Source organism: Eptesicus fuscus, chromosome 4 (assembly GCF_027574615.1).
Source record: "Eptesicus fuscus isolate TK198812 chromosome 4, DD_ASM_mEF_20220401, whole genome shotgun sequence".
Classification (NCBI taxonomy): Eukaryota; Metazoa; Chordata; class Mammalia; order Chiroptera; family Vespertilionidae; genus Eptesicus; species Eptesicus fuscus.
The window spans coordinates 36,674,785-36,692,903 of record NC_072476.1 but is presented as its reverse complement, the minus strand read 5'-3'; the positions used below and the strand labels follow the sequence as shown (position 1 = coordinate 36,692,903).

Sequence of the window (18,119 nt, the reverse complement as noted above, 5' to 3'; positions counted from 1 at the left end):
TGGTTGCGGGCACATCCCCAGTAGGGGGTGTGCAAGAGGCAGCTGATTGATGTTCCTCTCTCATCGATGTTTCTAACTCTCTATCCCTCTCTCTTCCTCTCTGTAGAAAGTCAATAAAATATTTTTTTTTTAAATCCTACAACTAGTGTTGTATCGTAAATCAGCGAGATAGATACGAGACACCTTAATGAGCCAATTTAATTAGGAGTCTTTATTTGTGCAGGCCCTGAGGGAGGTATTAACCAAATCTCTCAGCAACCACATCCAGGAAGTTTTCCGTATTTCTACCTTTCGAGCTTCTTTGTCTGCAGATTTCACAAGGAGATCTGTGTAGGTTATTGTTCCAGACAGTTTGTAACCTTGAATATATAATGAACCAATACTTGGCATAAGATTATGGGAATTATTATCAGTATCAGTATTAGCCTGTTACGTCAGATGGCTAGCTTGCAAGGTCAGACAGCTAAGTTTTTATCTTTTTCTATTATTCAAACTAAAAGTTATTTTACAGAATAAGGGACTATCTAAACATAACAGAGTTGACCTACAGAATAAGAGACTGTCTAAGAATAACAGAGTAGTTCAAATAGCAGTTTCCAAAGGAGGGATTACTATGCTTCACTAGGAAGTGGTGATGGTTGCACAACTCGAGAATGTACTAAATGCCACTAAACTACACACTTTATTTTTTTTACATTTTTTTATTGAGGTATTATATGTGTACATATCTTACCATTACCCCCCCCCCCCACCCCCATACATGCCCTCACCCCCCAGAGTTTTGCGTCCATTGTTTATGCTTATATGCATGCATACAAGTCCTTCGTTTGATTTCATATCTCCCCCACCTCTCCCTAACTTTCCCCCTGTAATTTGAAAGTCTGTTTGATGCTTTACTGTCTCTAAACTACACACTTTAAAATGGTGAGTCTTATGCTGTATTTGACGACGTTAAAAAGATACAGAACAAAGTAAGCCATAAGGGCAATTATTAATTCCGGGGAAAATAAAAGGTTAGACAAGAAAGTAGGTGTGTTTTTAAGGCATGATTGGGCTTGTCTTGTCTTTGCATATTCACAATAATTAAATGATGACTATAGATTTAACCAAAAGCTGTGATATTCACAGATTAGAGGTAAGAGAAGGTTTATGTTTGGGGATGTGGTAATAAGCCACAAGTCAACAGACAGTATCTATGTTGACGAACTGAAAAAATAGCAGAATGAGCTTATTATTTAGAAATATGGAGGTCAACAACAGCAGAGAAGGTGAGGGTGGCTTTAAGTGGGAACTGAGGGTGGACCTGGGAGGGAACAGGAGCTACCATTGTTCGCTAGAAGCATTCTCGCCCCATCTGAATGTTTAGCTGCATACACACACATATCACTTCTTTAAAAATACACTTTAAAAAGTAAGCAGAGAGAAATATTAGTAACCTAACTTTTTAACTTAAGTTGGAAAAACAATCAACAGATTTCATTAAATGAAAACTCCCAAAATTGGATACATCAAAATGTATCAAGTTTCTGGGACTGGAAATAATGGCCTGTCACCGACCCTCTTCACACATCCTCCAGGAAGCCTTTAAGACTAAGAAATGGTGATGAGGAAGGGGTGCTGAGTATGGAGGGGGGTAGAAAGGCAGAAATGGTATCAGTACAAATGTCTACAGCAATCAGGCAGATAAAATAAAGCAGGGGGACAGGATAAACAAGGGCCAAGCCAGGTGTAAGACAATGGGGTACAGGGGGCCTCAGGAAAGTGAATGTACATGCATGTCCTTGCCTGGAAATACTGAAATAGAAACCAGCTTCCCTGTTGGCCACCTTGTTTGAGAGACGCCAACCGGAAAAGGTTTGAAAGCGGCCAGGCTAGAACAGAAGAGCAAGGACACTGACCCCTCTCGGACCCTTCGGCGTTCCCAGGGACAGAGATGCCCCCGAGAATGTTCTGCGGTGGCAGACACCCCTGTTTGCTTTGAGAAAACTGCCTCATCACCATTGTGTGAAGTCTTCGTCAGGAGTGCTTCCCTCCCCAAAGCAAAGCCAAAATGACCAAGTCTTCTACCCGCTTCCTATAGGACCAGAGCCAGGATCCTAGGACCAGCCGATTGGATGCTCTCCAGGGACTGGAGACATACAGCAAAATCCTAAGCAGAAGTTGGCATGCTGACCACAAGCTCCTCCTATCCACAGTGTGGGCTGGGAACTGGCAGGAGGGCCACAGCGCCAGATGCAGGCAGGGAGGGGCAGGAGAGTCAGCCAGGGCTCAAAGTAACTGTAGTCAGCGGTACAGGATTCCTAGCAAAGCAAGCACTCAGATACATGGCCGGGAAAACACATACAAATACACAATTTAACTTCTGTGGTTGAAGACACTTATGAGCAACTTTCATTCGTTAGGTCAAAGAACAAAGAGAACCAACTGAAAAGTAAAGTTTTTTTAATAAACATTATGACAAATGTCCTTGTTGATAGAAATATGTAGAAAAATGATGGATTCGTTTCAAAGAAAGTTTTCAGAGTCAGTTTAACGTGACTTCTACACCTCAGATTAGAGCTGCCAGTCCCCAGCTCCCCCATCTCCCCAACCCCCCGCCCAACCATGCACTGGATATTCATTATTCCACATTGGATACAACTTCATGGCTTTGTAGATACACAGGAGGATGAAGAGCCTCCTTAAATACCTAATTAAAGAGAAATTATAATGTAAACATTTCTAATTAAAACAAACACTGATACTACTTTTGGTTTGGGATGCTTGTTTAGAAATACTATGCTGGGGGAGAGGAACAGAATATAGAAAATATTTTCATTAAATATCAATTTCACAAAACAAAAATCATCTACTGTTTTAATAGTGCTTTACTTTCTTCAGTCAGCATTAGTCAGTAAATAAGACAGAGCTAGAATACCTAACACTGACACAAGAAGAAAGCACAGCAAGATGTTTAAAGTAAATGCCCACATTGCACAATTTTCATAAGCAACCACTTGTATTAAAAAGTGTAAGTGTATCAATACAGAATAATCTAGTCTGTTTTAAATGTTAAAAATGGAAGGAAATTAGGCTTTTGGGAGGATCACCTTATGAGATATTAAAAAAGAGCCCCTTGTTCAACAACGGGGGAAGACAAGTGTGCAGGTGTGTGCTGTGAGTGGGGTCGGGGAGGGGGTCTGGAAACGCAGGATTCCAAGTACCAGATTCATTTGCTTTTTTTTTTGTGATGTTAATTTTTATTCAGTTATGCGTTGTCCTGATTTAAAGAGTGAAATATCTCTATAGGACTAGTTATGAAAAACAGCACTCTATCCTGTCGCCATGCCCCACCCCCATAATGCCCTTCCCTGAAGCAATGATTCTTTCGGAATTCACTTCCCTATTTTTATAAGACCAAGTTGCTATCTCTTTCTTTTCTAATTTTAGGTATTACTGATTTTCCACTATGGAACATGAAGAACTATTTGCCTCTCTAATCTCCTCACCCCTAACTTCTTCCCGCCAACATGGTCTCAAATGGCCTATCATCAGCATTTGGCTGGATTCATATTCAAGGCTGATAACAACATATCTAGGTGAACACCGGTCACACAGTAACTTTCCTTTCCGGATAAATTTACAATTGCTTATTTTTTTCTATTTGCTTGCTTCTCTGTCATAACCCCAAACTCTGCGCCAGCTGTGAAAATGCATCAGGTCATCTACAAATGTCATCCTCAAAGCCATCTGCCCAGTCCGATCTGGCAGGAGAGCAACGGAGCACAGATCGCCGGGAAGACAGAACTGCAGGAGCCATTCAAGCTCCACGGGGGCCTGGACAGAACCCCGAGGGCTCCTGGGAGGCTTCCCCAGAGAAGGGAGCGACTCTCGGCAAAGAGCAAGTGCACACTGCTGAGTCCACGAGACGCGTGCTGCCACACAGGCGGTCATTCCCCGAGAGCAACCACAGAGGGCACCGCAGAAGCCTACCAGCTAATGAGGATGGCCTGAGGCTGCAGAAGAAATCCACACTCGCTCTCTATAGCACTCTGCACGGCCGGTGCCGGCTCCAGGGCAGGAGTGATGGCTACGTCCTCCCCACAAACCTCTCCTGTGGTGACTCAAGCCACCGAGAGAAGAGAAGTCGCAATGATGATGATCACCTTAGTCATTCCACAGGTACGGTGCCATGGTCCCCATACACAAAGACACACCTTCGTTCCATCACAGGCTAGAAGATGCGAATCAAGACTCACCCGAGCCCTAACCGGTTTGGCTCAGTGGATAGAGCGTCGGCCTGCGGACTGAAAGGTCCCAGGTTCGATTCCGGTCAAGGGCATGTACCTTGGTTGCGGGCACATCCCCAGTAGGGGGTGTGCAGGAGGCAGCTGATCGATGTTTCTCTCTCATCGATGGTTCTAACTCTCTATCCCTCTCCCTTCCTCTCTGTAAAAAATCAACAAAACAAAAAAAGACTCACCCGAAAATTCTTTACCTGCTCAGATGTTCCTGCAGCTACCGAGAAGATTTAAATTTTTTATGTTCTGTTTCTCCAAATTCCTACACTGGCATGTACTATTTTTTCTAAATTATAATCATAAACTTTAAAAAAAATTGTAACTACTAGGAACATAAAAATCCATTTTCCTGTCTTATACTAAATATGGCTATTCCATGACAATTTTGTTTTTTTAAATGAGTCTCTTGATTTAGTCAGGACCTCGGAGGCATAAAGGATTAGCCACTGTCATACTCAAAAGGATGCATTTATTCAGGGAAAATCTCAATTTCTTTGTCTTCTTCAGAAGACAGAGCTGCAAGAAAACCTAGAAGACTTGAAGTAATGTCAATTTAAAGCACCTTTACTGAAACTTGATTCCTTGGGCCAGCGGAAGGTCCTTACTGTAGTTGATGGTACTAAGAAGGGAAAAAAAAAAATGAACAAAATTAAATGAAGGAAAGCATGTACATGATATAGAATATTTTTATGCCTTTAAAAAATGTAGCTGATCAATGGTAAGATATGTACACATATAATACCTTAATAAAAAAAATTGAAAAAAAAATGTAGCTGATCTACAGTATATATTAACAATGTGAAATGTCCAAATTACAGGATAGTGAAGAAAATATCAAAACAATCCTACTATGAATCAAGTTTTATAAAAGAATAAAAGAGGAGGAACACAAAAGTCTGGAAAAACACACAGCATACATGTTATTCATTTTCAAAGCATGAGAATATGGGGACTATAACAATCTTTTTTCTCTCTCTCTCAATAACGTGTATTGAATTCAATAACGTATTGAATTAGCAGGAAAAACACAGATATTCCCATTGTGATAAAAAGTAAGAACTATAATAATTTAGAAAATAAAAGTGTCCCCGTTTGTCAGTTATCTGGCAATCATCTCATTTCTCCTAAGAGGAAAAGAGTCCCATTAAATGGGCTCCCAAAAGGCCACAGTTAAGTGTTTTCTGCTTTAGATCTCAAACGCACAAGAAAAGGAAAAAGAACGGAAGTGACTTCAAAGAACGGGAATCGGGCAAAGAGTGTGCATGTGTCTGAGACTTAGCAAGCCGTAGCCAAAAGCACTTCAGAAATTCCCGACAGACACAAAGCACTAAGGCTACGAGGAGCCGAGGCTGAGAAACCCACCTGTGGTTACAGAACTAGTGGGGAGCAGTCAATGGGATGAGGATGGGTGTCCTTGTTTCCTCCCCCCGTGTTCCCTCTACAACAGAACACCACAGGAGCCTACCCCACATACTGCTGTGTTGCACTTGGGTAAAGCTATTTCTAACCATGGGGGGCGGGGGGAGGGGAGAGGGAGAACAGTGTACATTTAAAAGAAACAACTCCTAGTCAAAATCTCCCAGAAGCCAACTCCCTCACCAGCTACCCATGTGCTGGGGAAATGAGCTAGTCCAACTTTGAAGGGTCATGCTCGCTATTCAGAGAACTGGGATCCCCCAGCTTGCTAGCCAGGCCCCCAAGCCCCTGCACACCTCCTCTCCTTCTGATTCTACAGGTAGCAAGGGTGGTAACTGCGCCCAAAAAGAAAACTAGAAAAGGACAGCTTCTTCCACTCTCTCCAGCTGGTGGACACCTTCTCCCAGTGTCCTGTTCCTGTGCTGTCTCTGGATAGGAACTACCAATGAGATGGTTTCCTAGTCGGCTGTTGGGCACGAGCTAAAGCTGGACAAGAAAGTAGAAAAATAATAGTCCAAAATGGAGGGGAGAGCCTGGGACATTAGAAAAATAAAGTTAAATGGAAATGCATAAAGCCAGAGCGGAAAGTAGAAGAGTGTAAATGCACGCTGCAATAGCTTTAAGCCCAAACCCGTCTTCCCAGAGTCTTTCTTACCAGGTAGATCTTCTCATGTACTGTTTCCAGGCATCGCTGCCGGACTCCCTGCCACCGCCGGTGTGCTTTTCTCCCCCTGGAGGAACACAAAGGCAGCTCAATCTCATCTCCTGGGCTGTTTCTTTCTGCGTGGGCTCCTACTCGGTACCACTGAAGAGAAGATACCAAAAGGAGGCCAGAGCTACCTGACCAGTTCCTGGACATTTAGCCCAATTTCCTTTGCAAACAAATGGATAAAAGAGCCGGAACCAAGATGGCGGCATAGTTAAACAACTAATCTGCTGCCTCACACAACAATTTCAAAAACACAACTAAAAGACAAAAACGTCTACCACCCAGAACCACGGGAAAGCTGGCTGAGTGGAAGATTTACAGCTGAGAAGAGAAAGGAGCACAATCGCTGAAAAGCTGAGGTACGGAGGCACGCGAATCGGGCCGGCAGCGGCGGGCGGCTGGGTGCGCGGCTTTTCTTCAACCCGCAGGGAGACAAGCTCCCGATCACTCTGAAATCCAATTTCTGGGGACACGCGGGGGACCCAGACGCCTACGGGAAGAAGCTGGACTCTCGGCCATCGGGTCGGAAAGTGAGAGTGACTTTTTTGCAGAGGTGCGCCCAGCAATCATTGTTTACTGCGCTGGAGCGCGGGGCGCAGGGACTTGGAAACGTGGAAAGGCAGAGACGGCTGACGGCAGCCATTGCCGTTGGCCACGCCCCAGCCTAGTGACGCCCTGAGACCCCGCCCCGCCCTGAGGCCCCGCCCCGCCCTGAGGCCCCGCCCCGCACATCCTACAAACCCGCCCAGGCTCCACACAGCGGCTTTTGCATATAAATGGCCTGTTCTGTGGCAGCTTAACCAACTACAGCTCCAGACTGCTCCAAAACTGCCCAAGCAAAGGAGGAGAAAACTAGCCCTTGCTGTAGCTCCTGCTGGGGAACACACAGTACACAAGGGTACACCAAGAGTGTCCACCTCAAGTAACTGGGAGGCTGACCCGTTGAACCAATAGGACACCTAGTACACAAAACTACCCTACCAACCCAGGGAAGCAGAGAATATGAGAAGGCAAGGAAACAGATCACAAACCAAAGAAATGGAGGAGAATAAGCGACTGGACATAGAGTTCAAAACCACGGTTATAAGGTTTTTCAAGAATTTCATGGAAAAGGCCGATAAATTCAATGAGACCCTTGAGGATATGAAAAAGGACCAACTAGAAATTAAACATACACTGACTGAGATAAAAAATATTATACAGAGACCCAAAAGCAGACTAGAGGATTGCAAGAATCAACTCAAAGATTTGGAATACAAAGAGGCCAAGGACACTCCTCCAGAGAAGCATGAAGAGAAGAGAATTCAGAAAGTTGAAGATAGTGTAAGAAGTCTCTGGGACAACTTCAAGCGAACCAACATCAGAATTATGGGGGTACCAGAAGAAGAGAGAGAGCAAGATGCTGAAAACCTATTTGAAGAAATAATGAACGAAAACTTTCCCCACCTGATGAAAGAAATAGACTTACGAGTCCAGGAAGCGCACAGAACCCCAAACAAAAGGGATCCAAAGAGGACCACACCAAGACACATCATAATTAAAATGCCAATAGCAAAAGACAAAGAGAGAATCTTACGAGCAGCAAGAGAAAAACAGTTAGTTACCTACAAGGGAGCTCCCATACGATTATCAGCTAATTTCTCAACAGAAACCATGCAGGCCAGACGGGAGTGGCAAGAAATATTCAAAGTGATGAATAGCAGGAACCTACAACCAAGACTACTCTACCCAGCAAAGTTATCATTCAGAATTGAAGGGCAGATAAAGAGCTTCACAGATAAGAAAAAGCTAAAGGAGTTCATCACCACCAAACCAGCATTATATGAAATGCTGAAAGGTATTCTTTAAAAAGAGGAAAAAGAAGAAGAAAGATAAAAATTATGAACAACAAATACATATCTATCAACAAGTGAATCTAAAAGTCAAGTGAATTAAAAATCTGAGGAACAGAATAAACTGGTGAACTTAATAGAATCAGAGGCATAGAATGGGAGTGGAATGATAATTCTCAGGGGGAAAGGGGTGTCTGTGTGGGGAGTATGGGAAGAGACTGGACAAAAATCATACACCTATGGATAAGGACAGCGGGGGGGGGAGGTAAGGGAAGAGGGGGGGTAGGAACTGGGTGGTGGGGAGATATGTGGGGAAAAAGGAGAAACAATTGTAATCTGAACAATAAAGATTCATTAAATTAAAAAAAAAATGGATAAAAGATAGAGACCAAAATAAAATGAAAATCAAAGAAAAAAAATAATAAAAGGAATTAAAAGGAAACAGAAATGTGTCAGGAAGAAGAAAACCTTTGAAAAAAACTTTGCCATTAACACCTTAAAACCAAGGTGTTAAGAATAGAACCTCAGACAGAGGAAATGTTTTTATTTTCTCACTAGAGGCCCGATGCATGAAGATTCATGCAAGAATGGGCCTTCCTTCCCCTGGCTGCCGGCACCGCCTTCACTCCCCCTGGAGCAGCCTTTCTGCCTTCCCACGCTGTCCAGAGGCCTGGAGCTGCTGGGGCAGTGCGGAACGCCTGCATCGTCGCCATGGCGACAACACAAGCATCCCACCCCACCCCACCGCTCGGTGCTTGCATATGCAAATTAACCTGTCATCTTTGTTGGGTTAATTTGCATACTCACTCCTGATTGGCTGGTGGACGTCATGAAGGTACAGTCAATTTGCATGTTTCTCTTTTGTTAGTATAGATTTATGATGATCTATGTGTAATTTTTTATAATATACATAAATGCTTTTATAAAATATTTTCAATGTTAAATTAATATCCTCAGGTTATAAGATAATGAATCCATGAAAATAAGAAAAGGATACTATTTAAAAATGTGTCATCAAAGGACAAGGTATGTCTCAGTGTTGTTTATAATAACAGCAGAGAAGAAAAAACTTAATAGAAGGATTAGGAGAAAATTTTGAGAGAATTTCCCATATAAAAAACAAAAAGAAAAAAAGAGATAACATTTAAATAATAGGAGTTCCAGAAATGAAAATAGAGAAAAATCAAAGGAAAAACTTTCAAAGAAACACTGCCAAAGCAAAATCAGAACTGCAAACTATGTGTCCCACTATCCAAGGACAATCACTGGCCCACTAATTGTCCCACAGATACTTTTACAAAGATCTCCATTGAGGCATATTACTATGAAATTTCAGAACATGTTTTTAAAAACAGGGGAAAAAGATCAGAAATCAAAGTGGATTGGGCTTTCCAAGCACAATACTAGAAACCAGAAGATAAAAAGCTCCAAAATTCTGAGGAAAAATTAATTCAAAACTGAACTATGCAGAAAAGCAGAGCAGGTCTGCTTGCATCTGGGCCCATAGCTGCTACACAGTCCCCTACACATAAAAAAAGTTCCCTGAATGACTGAGGTGCCTCATTGGGCCTGAACTGTTTCTGTACAAACAATGTGGTTTATGTTCAACACCTGCCTTCCTCTGAGAGCCTGGGATTTGGGGGATGTGCCAGGCAGAAGGTGCCTCCACGACTAGGCCCCAGTAGAAGGCTGGGGTGCGGAGTCTGTCATTTGCTTTCCTCGCAGACTACCCATCTGTCACAATCCCCTGCTGGAGGAATTAAGCTCATCAATTGTGACTCCACTGGAGAAGACTCTAGTACCTCTTTTCCTCCGGAAAGCACACCACACAATAGTGTCCTATCGCTTATGGGGAAGAGAGGAATTAAGATTAATCGAGCACAGCAGAGGGTCAATACATAATGTCTAGAGCTGCAAAACAGTGCTGTGAAAGCACACTACTTAGAAAAACTGAAGTAAATTCAGAGGTCAATTTATTTTTTTCTTTTAGCGAGAATCTCAAAACGGTTGCCTCTGGGAAAGAAGGAGGGAGAGAAAGTGTAGGCAGAATTTCTTTTTCCATTCTAAAACTTGAAGTTTTTTTTTTTTTTTTTAAGTAATGTGAGGGCTGAAATGAAGAAGAGTCCATTGGAGAGAGGAGGCATGGGCTGGACACAGGGATTAAAGGGTTACAGAAGGACAGACAGATGCATTCAGGCCACTAAACAGTGGAGGGCAAGGGTGACAGAATGAAATGAAAGCAGGAAACTTTTGTCAAAGTTTTCACACTGAATAGTAATTATAGTTTCATCTAAAATATAGGAATGCCCCGAATTATTTAAACTTTTACAAGGGCTAATAAATGCTTGTTTTGCTTCTCTATACAATTAAAGACAATCTGTGTTTACTATATTTTGGATCATCTACACTAATAAAAGAGAAACATGCAAATTGACTGTACCTTTGCTACGCCCACAGCCAATCAGAGTGAATATGCAAATTAACCCAAACAAAGATGGCAGTTAATTTGCATATGCCAGCGCTGAGCGGCCTGGGTCCCAGAAACATCCTCAGGACCCAGGCCGCTCCGAGCCTGTAGGCCCGCGCTTAGGTCCTGAGCGGTAGGGGTCCCAGAACGCCCCCTGGCCACTTCGAGCCTATGGGTGCAGGTGCCAAGCGGCTGGGGGCGGGGTGGGAACATCCTGTGTCACCATAGTGCCCCCAGCCGCTTGGGAATGCTCTAGCACCAAGGGGTGGTTTGGGTCCACACCCCCAGCCCGGCGCCCACGATGGGGGGCTGGCTGCTGGCCTCTGGAGTGTGTGGAGACCCTGGCGGCCACCACTGCGTGCGGCCCAGGGGTCCCTGCATGCCCCCCAGCCTGGCGCCCATGGTCAGGGCTCATGCAGGAGGCAACCAATCAAAGTGTCCCTCTCACATTGATGTTTCTCTCTCTCTCTCTCTCCCTCCCTCTTCCACACTATCTAAAAATCAATGGGAACATATCCTCAGGTGAGGATAAAAAAAAAAAAAAAGAAATGCATATCCTATGAAAGACACATCTTGAAAATGCCTAAAGAAAGTTGTCATTTTTTCTTGGTGAAGGGACTGGAGTCCGTGTTGATGAAAACACCTTCGTGGCTGTGGTGACTGGCAGTGGCTGCAGCAGCGGGGTGATGGGGCTGGTGCCTTCCCCTGATCAGCCTGGTTGACTCCCACAAAGGGAGGCCAGACTGTGGCTTAGGACATCCCCTGAGGGCTCCCAGTTTGTGAGAGGGGACAGGTTGGGCTGAGGGACCCCTCCCCCACCCCCCAGTGCACGAATTTCGTGCACCGGGCCCCTAGTTTTAATAAGCAAAACAATAAATGACTGTTGGGAAGATTTTTTAAAATTATTACTATTACTAAGTTTAAGCACTGAGAACTCAAAGCATATAAAGAGAAAATAGGTGGGGGGTGGCAGTGGACTGGAGGTGGAAATAAATAGATATAAATAAATAAATAAATAAGAAATTAGAAACAGGGCTCCGTAAAAAGAAACAACTTAGTATTTAATCTAAGATGAAAGATAACATTTAACATTTACTATGCCCACTTTGCCAACACAAACCAGAATTTTTCGTGTGAAATTTTCTGTCTTTAAAACAGGGGACTTAATTTTTTTGGGGGCGTCTTAACTGTCTCCCCAGAAAACAGATGCCACCATGTCAGGGGTCCACACATCTCAGGCTGAGGGCCGTGCCCGAGCGTGATGCCGCAGCTGAGAATAGAAGGCAGGGCCCCGGACAGTCACTCGGAATATGGAACGTGAGCTTTCTCAGGCATGTTAGACCAGGTAAGACGAGTATTTCAGTTTCTTGGTCAAACGTTTCTAAAAGCCACTCCTGCTTTCCCTTTACTGCCTGCTATGAACTGAATTGTCTCCCACTCCTTCCCACCCGCCCCCATGAACAGGTTGAAGCCCTAGCCTCCAATAACTCAGATTGTAGCTGAGCTCAGTAAACAAATGAATGAAAGACTTAAGTAGGTCATTAAGGTTAAATGAAGTCATAAAGTTAGGGCCTGAAGCCAATAGGACGGGTGTCCGTGTAAGAGGAAGAGGCACCAGAGATGTGTGTACAGAAAAAAGGTCATGTGAGGACACAAGACAAAGGTGGCCTCAAGCCAGGAAGAGAGGCCTCAGGAGAAACCAAACCTGCCAACACCTTGATCTTGGACTCCAGCCTCCAGGACGGTGAGCAAATTCATTTCCGTCGTTGAAGCCACCTGGTCTGTGGTGTTTTGCTACGGCAGCCCTAGCAGACCAAGACCCTGCCCAACACGGAGAAGGAGACACGTGCCGCACATACCAAAGGCGCCTCCAATCTCAGCCCCGCTCGTCGGAATATTGACGTTCACGATGCCACAGTCTGATCCTCTCGGTCTGTGTGTAAAAAGGGAGGCAGGGTGAGAGCGACGTGAAGGAAAGTAAAAAACAAAACCAATAAGCCATCCAAACAAACTCTAAGACTTTCAGTGCCGAAAAATGGATTTTCAACTATGATGGTTTCATGTGTTTTTTTTAAAGTCCATCACCACACAAATCAGACTGACAGAGGTCTTAAAAATAAACAAGGTTATACCCAAGCCAGCGGAAGATTCTGCCCAAATCCTTGGTAAAGATGCTACTTGAAAGTCCCTGTTTTACTTCATTATTCCAGGCAAAGACTTCGTCTTCGTTCTGAAAGGACAGACGTTCAAAGCTGTTAGATGACACAGGGTTCGGGTCAAAGTTACTGTTAGACTCATTTCATGAGGTGCACCAGTATAATTTTAGTGCAAAAAAGGAACCACAGAGTCACCGAGTCTATTTCTCGTACAGTGCCTTTGTAGGGTTTTCTCCCCAACTGTACTTCAGGGAACAAAAATCTTTCCTCCAGGCTCCTAGTACATTCCTCCATTCAAGCTACTATATATAACATCTAATAGTTATTGAACTCTTATTAAGTGCAACACACTGACCCCCACTTAGCATGCATTTAGTTATTTACTCCTCACCCTATGACACCGGTTTTCTATTATCCCCAATTCACAAAGGAGGCCCAAGAGGCTAAATTATTTGCTCAAGAGCTCATACTCACACAAGCACACACTACAAAACATGAAATTATACCCTCTAATCACCGTATGTGAAACATGGTAAGACAATTTTTAAAGCAAGACGTTAAGAAATACAATCATGTGATTGCAGTAAGGTGCGATTCTCATTACTGCTCAACCGTCAATCGTGGCACATCCAGACCTTGACTCAAGTCTCTAAATATGATCTGGCAGGGCTGGGGCCTGCCTCACGCCGGGGAAGGAGACCCCGTAGTTCTCGTCATCTGCTACAACCGCCATCGCCTGTCCTCGGGGACAGATTGCAACTGAAGATCTTTACGTTGCCCTCAATCTTCTCATTTTGTCAGCTGATACTTGGCTCTCAGCCTTTCACACTATCTGGTCCTTCTGCACAGAAGCCAGATTTTTGGCCCACTCGGCTCAGAATCACGTGATACAGGAGATGAGGGCCACAATCTCCATAAATTGCAACACAGTCTTGGTTTCCCTGGCAGCTCGCCTGACGTGCTCTACAGTTTAAAGTGTTCATCCCATCATATTTTATCCATAACTTCCAAATTTATTCTAACCAGAAGGACTTTCTAACCACCCCCCTAAAGGCAAATCGAGTGAAATTTAACACACCTTCATTTTCTCCTGGCCTTCTAATGTTTGTTTCAACATTAGACTAGAGAAAAGAGAGACAGCACCCATTTTTTACCTTGAATTTAAAGACATAAAGAATCGGAGCAAAAGTCTCTGTGTGTGCAATGGATGCATTGTGGGCAAGACCCGTCACAATCGTCGGTTCCACGTAATTTCCAGGGCGATCCATAACCTTCGGCAGAGAAAGGAAATAAAAACAATGAAAGCATTTTGTTTTCCAGTACTGATGGTCAGGTATCTCTGCTGATACTTAGGAGAAAAAAAGCCAACACCATTTTAGGTGAATTGTTTCTGCACAATAACTTCCCACCATGAATGAAAATTTTCTCTGCCTCCTATTGGCTCTAACTTGGTCAAAGATAGAAAGGAAAAAAGAGAAATCAAGGATAGAGAGCTGTGCCATGTGTCACAGCAGAGTAGCATTGAAAAAAAGTTACAAGTGATGATTTTAAAATTCATATAACTTTAAAATAGGTAACCTATACCCATTGTGTTATAGCTACTACATTGTGTCCCCACCCCCAAATTCATATGTTGAAACCTTAACCCCCAGAGTGACTGAATTTGGAGGCAGGGCCTTTATGGAGGTAAAGTTAAATGAGGTCACGTGGGCGGGGACCTAACCTCATGGACCTGATGTCCTCAGAAGAGGAAGAAGCCAGCGCCCTCCTCTCTTCATGCAGAGGGAAGGCTGTGTGAGGACACCTGGTGCCGGAACAGAGACCTCACCAGAAACCAATCCTGCCAGCACCTTCACTTACACTTCCAGCCCCCAGAACTGCGAGAAAAATAAAGTCCTGCAGTTTCACCCATCCAATCTATGATATTTTGTTATGGCAGCCACAGCAAACTAATACACATTGTACAAAAATCAAAAGCTCCAAAAGGATATAGTGTAGACATTCCTAACTAACCTCCATGTCATCAAATTACTAGTCCCTGTCCACTTAATGATCACTTTTCCTTCCATACCCTACTGGTGCCCACAGCAAGCTGCCCTGTTAGGGGGTCGACTCTCCAGTGTGACTGTGTAATTCTGCATCAGCCTCTGAGCTTATGTTTACCAAGAGTCAGCTGCCCCAGCTGGTTTGGCTCAGTGGATAGAACGTCAGCCTGCGGACTCAAGGGTCCCAGGTTCGATTCTGGTCAAGGGCATGTATCTTGGTTGCAGGCACATACCCAGTAGGGAGTGTGCAGGAGGCAGCTGATCGATGTTTCTCTCTCATCGATGTTTCTAACTTTCTATCCCTCTCCCTTCCTCTCTGTAAAAAATCAATAAAAATTAAAAAAAAAAAAAAAAAAAAAGAGTCAGCTGGATTTACTCCCAATCCTGGGCATGGCAGCTATATCTGTTACTTTAATGCTATATTGCGTTACATAACTTAAATAAATATTACACAAAGGAAAAAAAGAGCTATTTCTATAAAAATTAAGTTAAACGTTTCAGAAAAAAAACTCAACAAAAGTAACAAAAAATACATAATTTTCATATACGTGCTGTCCAATGAGATGTGGGTGTGTCAATGATAAGACAACCAGAGAAGTCTTCTCTCAGATAGCTCTGCAAGAGGCTCATCTCAGTGGCTATTAAAGAAAGTGAAATTAAAGCCCAGCCAGCATGGTTCAGTAGTTGAGCATTGACCTATGAACCAGGAGGTCGAAGTTCGATTCCTGGTCAGGGCATATGCCTGGGTTGCGGGCTCAAACCCCAGTGTGGAGTGTGTGGAAGGAGGCCAATCAATGATTCTCTCTCATCACTGATATTTCTCTCTCTCTCCTTCTCCCTTCCTCTCTGAAATCAATAAAAATATTTTTTTTTAAAAAGAAAATGAGCCCTAACCGGTTTGGCTCAGTGGATAGAGCGCCAGCCTGCGGACTGAGGGGTCCCGGGTTCGATTCCGGTCAAGGGCATGTACCTTGCTTGTGGGCACATCCCCAGTAGGGGTGTGCAGGAGGCAGCAGATCGTTGATGTTTCTCCCTCATCGATGTTTCTTACTCTCTATCTCTCTCCCTTCCTCTCTGTAAAAAATTAATAAAATATATAAAAAAAAAAAAAAAAAAAAAAAAGAAAATGAGCCCTAGCCGGTTTGGCTCAGTGGATAGAGTGTCGCCTGCAGACTGAAAGGTCCTAGGTTCAATTCTGGACAAGGGCACATATCTTGGTTGCAGGCTCCTCCCTGGCCTGGGCCCTAGTCAGGGTGCAGGAGGCAACCAATTGATGTGTTATTCTCACATCGATGTTTCTCTCTGTCTCACCCTCTCGCTCTTCCATTCTCTCTAAAAAAATCAATGAAAAAATATCCTCGGGTGAGGATTAACAAAATCAAACAAACAATAAATAAATGAATAAATGAAGGTGATTAAATGAGTAAAAAGAAAATGGAATTAAATTGTAGATAATAAATTATTGGTATACCTTATGCAAGGATGAAGACGAATGCCTACCACACATGAGAAAACTGCTTTGACTTCATCTAAAGACTCAAATGTAGTTGTCTGTGTAAAATTAAAATGTTTTTGGTGTGTATTTTTTTGATTCCTGGTCTCACTTGACCTTTTAAAATAACCATTAAATACGGATTCTAATTACTCTAGTACAAAGTCTTCTGCTGTACCATGAAGGTCTCCCTCCAAACGAATTCCTAGAGGCTCAATTCAAAGGCAACCACAGCTCTGAGATTCTTGTGTGTCCTTCCAGAAATTCCCATGGTTTATGATGTCATTGTTTAAAGCACGTGTTCCCCCTTACAAAAAGGAGAGGGAGAGGGCAGTCGGGGCCCGTCTCCCAGGGAGAGGAGGTGAAAATCTCACTGCCGAGCTCCGGGCTGTCCTTACCTTGCCACCGTAGACCACGGTGCCTCCTTCTTTCTTGGCTGCCTCCACTGCCCCAAGAAACATGCTCACTGCCTGCTTGGTGTGGAGTGGCCCATAGAGAACGTTAGCTGGAGAGAAAAAGGAATGTCCTTCATTGTCCTTTAAATGGCAGCATTTCATTCTTATAACAGCTTTCCCAAGGAACCAATCCCTTCCTATGTCCTCTCGGTTTAGAACAGTGTCTGCAACCGTTTTCTGTCAAGGGCTAGACAGTAAATATGGAATGCTTCAGATGACCTATGTGGTCTCTGTCACAACTACTCAACTTGGCCACTGCAGTTTAAAGTAGCCACAGAAGACAGGTAAACGAGCTGGGTGGCCGTGTCCTGACACACTTTCTTTACAGAAGCAAGTGGCAGGCCAATGTGCGTATCCACCCCTGGTTCAGATCAACCAGCGAGCACCTGGTTCATTCACTGCAGGGTGACCACTCTCTAAGAACTTCACAGGCTCAGCAGCTGGTGTGCAATTTACAGGGGAGAGCCTCATGCCACCCATGGACGGCTGCCAGAAAGCAGAGCGTTACAGGTGAGCCCAGGAAAGAGGAAGAAGGAAGGCAGGTAGGCTCAGGAGGAGGTGGCCTTGTAGCAAGAAGGCAGTTTCGGGAAGATCTTGGGTGAAGAGCTTTTTGGCAGAGAGAACAGCAGGACAGCCTGGGACCCCAGCACTGAGAGGAGGCTGGAACAGCTGGAGCTCAGGGAGCCCAGGGGCAGAGGTCAGGAGGTAGGTGCGTGGGGGCAGAAGCCTGGGGGCAGAGGTCAGGAAGTAGGAGGGCAGGGGTAGAGGTCAGGAGGTAGGAGCATGGGGACAGAGGTCAGGGTGTAGGAGGGCAGGGGCAGAGGTTGGGAGGCAGGAGCGTGGGGGCAGAGGTCAGGAGGTAGGAGGGCAGGGGTAGAGGTCAGGAGGTAAAGAGGGGAGGCGGCATAGGTCAGATCACACAGATGGTGAACCTGCTGAAGAAGGAGCAGGAAAAAAATCTAGGTTTTAGTCAAAGAGCAAAGAAAAGTCACTGGAATATTTAAAGTAAAAGTGAAGCATCTAATTTTACATTTTAAAAAATCACTCTCGTCACTGTGGAAGGCAGAGGTAAGAGCAGGAAGTATGTCTGGTGACTCCTGCAGCCTTCCATGAGAGGGGACGGTGGTGGCTTAGACGAGGTGAACAGGGTGAAGAGAGAAAAGCTCATCACACTCATCCCAGCTGAATACCACTCCCCAGGGCATCCCCTAGTCCACACCAAGCACTCCAGATCCATACCTAGAAGCAGACATGTCACTCTCAACGC

The 18,119-nt window shown here is 44.2% G+C and overlaps 1 protein-coding gene across 5 annotated transcripts in view; it reads right to left on the bottom strand.

Moving 5' to 3' along the window:
• ALDH7A1 (aldehyde dehydrogenase 7 family member A1) overlaps positions 1 to 18,119 on the bottom strand; it is a 61,379-nt gene that overhangs the window by 13,716 nt on the left and 29,544 nt on the right. For 2 of the 5 annotated variants that reach the window (XM_054714944.1, XM_054714942.1), the window contains exons 13-18: positions 16,796 to 16,902; positions 14,015 to 14,131; positions 12,837 to 12,934; positions 12,564 to 12,637; positions 6,352 to 6,427; positions 4,843 to 4,899 (exon numbers count right to left, since the gene is read on the bottom strand). In XM_054714944.1, coding sequence (XP_054570919.1) covers positions 4,845 to 4,899; positions 6,352 to 6,427; positions 12,564 to 12,637; positions 12,837 to 12,934; positions 14,015 to 14,131; positions 16,796 to 16,902 — 527 coding nt within the window. In that variant the 3' untranslated portion in view covers positions 4,843 to 4,844. Of the gene's footprint in view, positions 1 to 340; positions 360 to 2,425; positions 2,690 to 4,729; positions 4,900 to 6,351; positions 6,428 to 12,563; positions 12,638 to 12,836; positions 12,935 to 14,014; positions 14,132 to 16,795; positions 16,903 to 18,119 lie in introns of those variants that run through there. The other 3 variants (XM_054714943.1, XM_028145162.2, XM_008141356.3) reach the window with 3 other exon arrangements.